Raw genomic sequence first — 6,835 nt, forward strand, 5'->3', positions numbered from 1 at the left:
ACCAATCCCTACAATATTTTTACAAATGACACGCTATTATCGATGCTCTATTTTTGCTTTCACATGTTATCCTTCATAAATCATATATTCATGTTCTAATCTTTATCTAGTCCAATGTGAGACTTTAATCGCATTTTTAAAGATGATATTAATTCCCACTAACATTTTCAAGTCTTTTTCTCTTTTATGATAATTAATTAAAGAAGCTCATATTTTTGTTCAGTGGTTATGGGAGGGAATGTAAAGAAGAATAGTCATATCAATTCCATTTTGATTTTAAGAGAAAAACTAACAAACAACTTTTTTTTTCCTTTAGATAGTTTAGAACAACGGTTTAAATATTATTTTGGTCCATCAACTTTTGATTTTGATTCATGTTGGTTTATGTATCTTCAAAACATTTGTACTTTCAATTTTTTAGTTCTGTCCATTTTGATCCCCCTACTTTTAAAAAGTGATTATTTTGGTTACTTCATTCAATTTTTATCTTATTTATTTTGGTCATAATTTTAACATAGTATGAAATCCAATTTTTAGTAACCAACAACTCTAACTCTTAATTTCTGAATTTTTTTTTCTATTTCTAGAAACCACTTCACTCATTTCTTGATATCAAAGTATGAGTACTAAAATAAACAAAAAGTTGAATATACCAGACTAAAATGATCATATTATAAATATAGGTACTAAAAATGAACCAAATCATAAAATAGAATACATATATTAAAATAGTATTTAAATCTTTTTTAGGAAAAATGAATGGTTTATTTATTTATTCTTTCTTTGCAAGGGAAAATAATTGATATGTTGAATACCTTAGACAACACGAACTATAACATGATTACAACTTATCAGATACGCCAATTGACTTGTATTCGACCCATACTAAGTTGACTAAAAGAACTAGTGCCTTGCACAGAACCATTCATTTTCAAATTAAATAATTTGCATATTATAAAAATAAAACAATTTTTTACATAAATCAAATAAAATTATTAAAATGTCTCAATCTCAATATTAAATTTGCATAGACGAACGACCACCCATCTCCGCCGCTGGCAACCAAATGGACGGCGAACTCAACAGCCTCGCCAAAGTAAGGACCATCGCCATTGCTTTCATTTCTTACTCTTTACTTTGTAGCTTCCAGAATCCCCAACGGAATCCCAAGGCTTGCCACTCTCCTCCCTGTTCTCGCCGTATTCCTCTTTAAGCGTAGACGTAGACGTAGCACCGACAAGCCATTGCCTCTTTAACCGGTGTTCTGCATACCAGCAGCGATACCCTTCATTGTTAGGATAAGGGTGTCTTCCAAACCAGGCGCATACTCACTCTTTGGGTTGAGCTTCACAAGTTCTGCAGCAGGTTTGCTTGATTCAAGATATTCCCTTGAAAGGTGAGGCCTGACTTTCACGTTGTAGTTGGGATCACGGATCCGCTTCAATGTATACGCTTGGCAAACGTTAAGGGTGGTTATGTACGAATCACGAAGACGGAGTCGCTGCCTCAAGTATGGGTCTCCTTCCAGAATATTCTTGTGCTTAGCTACCTGAAAATTTAACATCAAACTGCTTAGTTGCTTGCAAAAGCTTCTAATTTCTGAAATATGATTTTCAAGAAAGCATATGGACAATACCTGAAGGAGAAGGTCCTTAGTTTCTTCATAGTTAGCCCTCAACCGCTCTCCGAACGACCATAGATCTTCCGACACGAGAAGCTTGTCATACAGAGCAGCAATTCCTGGGTCTCCTTTGGCAAACACCATTTCAACTAAGTCAATAGTGACTCTAAAGAAAGGCCACTGACGGTACATCTGTTGCAGCATATGGAGATTCTTCACATCCTTCTCAATTATATATTTAAATGCTGCTCCAAAACCGAGCCAAACTGGTAGATGAAACCTTGTCTGTGTCCAAGCAAAGATCCATGGAATTGCACGCAGTGATTCGATGCCTCCACTTGGCTTCCTCTTTGATGGACGACTTCCAATATTCATTCGACCATATTCTAACTCTGGAGTTGCCTGCATATTTAAAGAAATGAAAAATCGTTAATTTCTGAACACGATCCGTCAAACTGATAAAAGAATTAACTGAATACTGAAACCGTAAGAAAGCCAGTCAGCTTGCAAATAAGCTCCTAAAACAAACACAAGGCAAGCATATTGTCTCGCAAAGTCATATTAACCAACCATGATTATTCATAAATTGTATGGCTAAGAATACTTACAAGGCGGAAGTATTCAACAAAACGGGGTTCCTGGAAAACTATGGAGCGATATTTTTCAGTAGCAACAACTGCCATAGCATCCATGAGAGCACGCCACTCTGGCTTTGGAGAAATAGGTGGATTCATGCCGTGTTCAAGCGTTGCAGCAGTAAAACGTTGAAGTGTTCTAAAGCACAGGTGCTCCTCTCCAAAAGATTGTTCAATGACCTCACCTTGAACTGTGACACGTAGTGAACCATGAATTGTATCGGGAGGTTGAGATAATATAGCAAGGTGGGTAGGTCCCCCTCCCCTGCCAACTGTTCCTCCTCGACCATGGAACATTGTGAGCTTCACTCCATATTGTTTAGCCACTTTAATGAGTTCTTCTTGGGCCTTGTATAGCTGCCACGCAGCAGAGAGACGGCCAGCGTCCTTTCCTGAATCTGAGTATCCGATCATGACTTCTTGCTTACCATTAATGCGGTTTCTGTACCAGTCGATTGAAAAGAGCCGAGCCATAGCAGAAGGAGCAGCCTCAAGATCATCAAGTTTTTCAAATAATGGGACAACCCTCAATGGCTTCCTCACATGACATTCACGCTGTAAAAGCTCAACAGCAAGCACGTCAGATGGAGTTGTTGCCATCGAGATAATATAAGCACCAAAGTTATATGAAGGAAGCTCGGCAATGACATTGAAGGTGTCCAGAACATCAGCAATTTCTTCTGTCTTTGGAAGATCAGGGCCAAAAAGAGGGCGTTTTCCATTGAGTTCGGATAGTAACCATTCTTGTTTTTGTTCTTCGGACCATTCTTTGTATGAACCAATGTCCAAGTAATTAGTGATAGCATCGATGACATCAGTATGCCTTTCTGATTCTTGCCGGATATCAAGTCTCACAAGTGACAGCCCAAATGTTGAAACTTGCCGTAAGAAATCTAGAAGGCTCCCATCAGCAATTGACCTATCGCCACAAGCACAGAGTGACCTGTAGCAGAGCTCGAGAGGCTCCAGGAACTATGGAGAAAAATAAAACATGTCAGAACTAGAAGAGAGGGAAAGAAAAAAGCACCAAGATTATTTCACACTTTATATGCTACTATTCTATTAGAAGCCATGACTTTGGTTAGCATGCATTTAACTTGTCAAGAAAATTTATGGTGATAAAAAACTTCCATAAAATTTCCAGCTAACAAATGTGGCCTACGTGTTGGTTCAAAATGAACTCATTACTATCAAATTCTAGAAGATGTTCATTTAAACCAACATTCTTGTTCACTGTGACTATCATATGATATATTTGAATCGACAAAATAAATAATTTTTAGATAATTCTACTGGAGTACAATAAAATTTAAAAATACTCAAGTGATTGCTCTTGACATTTTAAATTGTAAGCTTGGAAATTTAAGACATTTTTTTAGTGTTGGAAAAAACCTGCTCAACATCGGTGAAAGTAGAATTTTCGGGAATGTCAGAGATTCCACTGGTTAATAAATGACGAGCACGCTCACGTGTGTTGTATAACTTGTCTCGTACATCCCCAAGAATAACACGGTAAGGTTCGTTTGGAGGAATTTGTTTCCAAAACTCTGCACCCAGAAAGTGTGTAAAGCCACTCAAGGTCAATGAACTTATGATGATAAATATTAGTCCAATCAAAGCCATGCCAAGAAATATGGAAGCATGTAGTCAATTTTTTGTACCATGTTAGAACATACTTTTTAAACTTTCAGATGATGAAATCTAAACCAAAACCTAAAATGTGGTTCAATTTAGAAACAAAATCTTATATACCTATGTAGTGCTTTGCATCTTTTCTTGAGGACTGATGAAGTTCTTCAGCCCGACTCTGTAACTCATTACTGCATCTCCACATAGATAACTGGCGAAAAGAGGAATTGAAAAGTAAATAAAGGAAAGCACGAGTGAAAAATAGTGAAAACAAAAAATAATGGAACAACATACTAAAATCTGCTAGAAAGTACTTCTACAAACATGAATATTAAACAAGAAAACTTTATTTGATCCTGAAACTTATGAACTTGATTTGGAACTTGAAATTGTATTTGCTTATTTATACCTCAAACATAAGATCCTCTATCTGGGAAAAATACAAGTTAGCAGCCATCATTCTAGCCAATAAGCAGACATCCCTTGTTACTTCTGGTGTAACCCTGGGGTTTCCTGCAGCCAATATATGCATTAGAAGCATAAACTAAAAAAAAAAAGTTTGATTCAGAATGCACTATTAATGAATAGTCTAACAAAAGTATGACGTGAAAAGTCTTTATTGTTATAAACATACCATCACGATCCCCACCCATCCAGGATGAAAACTGAATAAGAGGAGCATTATAAGGAACGCGTTCATCAATTCCAATGTTCTTCAAGGCAGTATCCACTCGACGCAAGAATTTAGGTACACCTTTCCAGATTGTCTCGTGGAAGTAGCTCATTCCAGCTCTCATCTCATCTTGTGGTGTTGGAGGTGTTCGTCGGATTTCATCGGTACGAAATGCAGCTTGAATCTGCACGAGAAGAGACCAATAAGATTCCAGAAATAACTTCCTCAAGGAATAATCTGTCTGCTTAAGTTCCTACATTGACTAATGACCATTACAAGGAAAAAATTTCCTTATTACAGCATGGACATACCTCTCGTTGCAGAGCTTCATCGAGTTCCTGCTTGTCATCAGGAGTAATGTCGTTTGCATACAACTGCGTCAAGCAATTTCTTATCCTGGAAAGATATATAAATCAGGAGCAATATTAGAAAAAACAAATGATTACCTGTCCTGACAATCTCAAATTTTTATCTTCTTGCAGAGTATTCAAATGAAAAAAACTAGAGCTGTTCCTAACCGATTGTCTCTCTTTCTTGCAAGTTCAAAGGGGAAGGAACGAACCTGGCATGCTTTTGAAGCAAAGATCTGCGGACAGACTGAGTAGGATGGGCTGTAAAGACCAAATCCACAGTCTGATTTTTTAAAGCATCAAATACTTCTTGAGGAGACTTGTTCAACTGCAGAAGCCTCTTGAAGGTTTCTTCAATATCTGACTCAGTTGTAGCATTGGCCTCATCAGCAAAGCCACCTTTCTTTAACTTTATCCTCCTCCGATAGGCAATCTGAACTTCCTCGGCCAAATTGGCTAAATTAAGCATATGGGAAAAGGATTTTGCAACAACAATAGAATCCCCAGGATCCAAACTCGTTAAGGCATTCCCAAGTTCCTCCAATTTCCGAGGGTCGTGCTTCCTCTCATACTCGGCTGAGAATTCATAGCACTCTTGAACCTAGTCCACCACATCACAAAATCAGAAATAAGAACTCTTTTCTTTGACTTCCTAATCACATTCTACAATTAATGCAGTAACATTATGATTGAATTTCAACATGTTCATATAAACCCACACAGCCAACTCTATTGTAAGTTAATTAAACTCAATCAAACAGAAATCGGAATGTAAACACAAAATAAAGTAAACGAGCATATTACAGTTTCTCTGAGATCCTCCCCGTGCAAATCCTGAAGAATATCCAGAAAGCGATCGAGCAACAAAGCATCATATTCCACCAGCTTATCATCCTCCGACACCTTACTCGGTGCAAGAAGTCTCAATTGAGCATCAATGGAAGCCATTTTCTCCAAGTTCTTAGGCGCCGCCATTTAGTTCTCCGCTGCTTCGTCCTTTATTCACAAATCCAACCACCCAAATCACGAATCAGCAATCGCGAAATACACAAAACACAATGTAACCAAATACGGAAACATTAAAACCAAATGGGAAAAGAAAAACGCAAAAAAGTGAGAGCCCGTGATGATCGACAGTACAAATCATACAAATTCCCAATGTAAGAAGATCCCTCACCTCACGCTTCAGAAAGAAAGAGATACTGATCTCGGCACGAGAAAGCGGCAGAAAAGAAGAAGACCTTCGAAAGCCGAAAATCACAAGCAGAGCAGAGAAAACAAACTGACAAAAGTGATTTCGAGAGCTTGAGCAAGAATCTTGTTTGTATCTCCCAATTTATAGACGAAGAATAAGCCTTTTCCTTCTCTGTCTTAGATTTCGTTTTCGTTTTCCTTTTCGGTTTTCGCTTTCAATTTCTCCTGTAGAAGACTCTTCTTTGTGGCACGTAGCAGTTGCTTTTAATTGAAAACGAATATGCGGATTAATGCCGTTCTTGATTGGGTAATTTTAGGCCAATTATACTATACTAAAACACTTTTTAAAATTTTCAATTTCGTCATAAATCTTTTAAAACTATATTATTAAAATTTCAGAGATCTAGTCATCACTCTGAAAGTTGATTTTGGATGGACGCCAATATTTTTCAGTGGAATATTAGGCAGAGCCACTATTTTATCTATTTTTATAAAATATTGATTAAAAAGTTTTTAGAGTTTTTTAAAATACGTGTAATTTAATTACTGCTGTTGCATATAGTCCATGAAGCATGCGCGCATGCATGTGCCATTTTGTTTTGGCACTCAGTTATATATATCAAATCCCAACTCTAACGGCGCCCACGGGTTTTGTTCAAGTGCCAACAAAGCACCCTATTATATAATATATATGGACTTTTCTTTAACATATTTGATTCGTACAGTCGTACAT

General features: G+C 37.2%; 1 protein-coding gene across 1 annotated transcript; it reads right to left on the reverse strand.

Annotated features, from left to right (window-relative positions):
• Nucleotides 1-924: 924 nt before the first annotated feature.
• Nucleotides 925-6,302, reverse strand: LOC111016802 (phosphoenolpyruvate carboxylase 2-like). The gene is made up of 11 exons (XM_088122839.1): nucleotides 6,086-6,302; nucleotides 5,713-5,904; nucleotides 5,121-5,509; nucleotides 4,870-4,954; nucleotides 4,520-4,742; nucleotides 4,295-4,398; nucleotides 4,009-4,096; nucleotides 3,649-3,803; nucleotides 2,230-3,228; nucleotides 1,637-2,023; nucleotides 925-1,549 (listed from the first exon to the last, which is right to left on the reverse strand). Exons 2-11 carry the CDS (start codon nucleotides 5,881-5,883, stop codon nucleotides 1,253-1,255), a joined length of 2,898 nt encoding a protein of 965 aa, XP_087978965.1. The 5' UTR covers nucleotides 5,884-5,904; nucleotides 6,086-6,302; the 3' UTR covers nucleotides 925-1,252.
• Nucleotides 6,303-6,835: the final 533 nt, after the last annotated feature.

This window comes from Momordica charantia (genome assembly GCF_013281855.1).
Source record: "Momordica charantia cultivar OHB3-1 chromosome 4 unlocalized genomic scaffold, Mcharantia_2.0 BLBB01000004.1, whole genome shotgun sequence".
Taxonomy (NCBI): domain Eukaryota; kingdom Viridiplantae; phylum Streptophyta; class Magnoliopsida; order Cucurbitales; family Cucurbitaceae; genus Momordica; species Momordica charantia.

Excerpts from the sequence above, each read along its gene's own strand:
- LOC111016802 (XM_088122839.1), bottom strand. The coding sequence starts at position 5,883 with ATGGCGGCGCCTAAGAACTTGGAGAAAATGGCTTCCATTGATGCTCAA. Across the intron at positions 4,097-4,294 it reads TAGAGGATCTTATGTTTGAG|TTATCTATGTGGAGATGCAG; the intron begins GTATAAATAAGC and ends TCTTTTCGCCAG. Across the intron at positions 3,229-3,648 it reads CTTTCACCGATGTTGAGCAG|TTCCTGGAGCCTCTCGAGCT; the intron begins GTTTTTTCCAAC and ends TTTTCTCCATAG.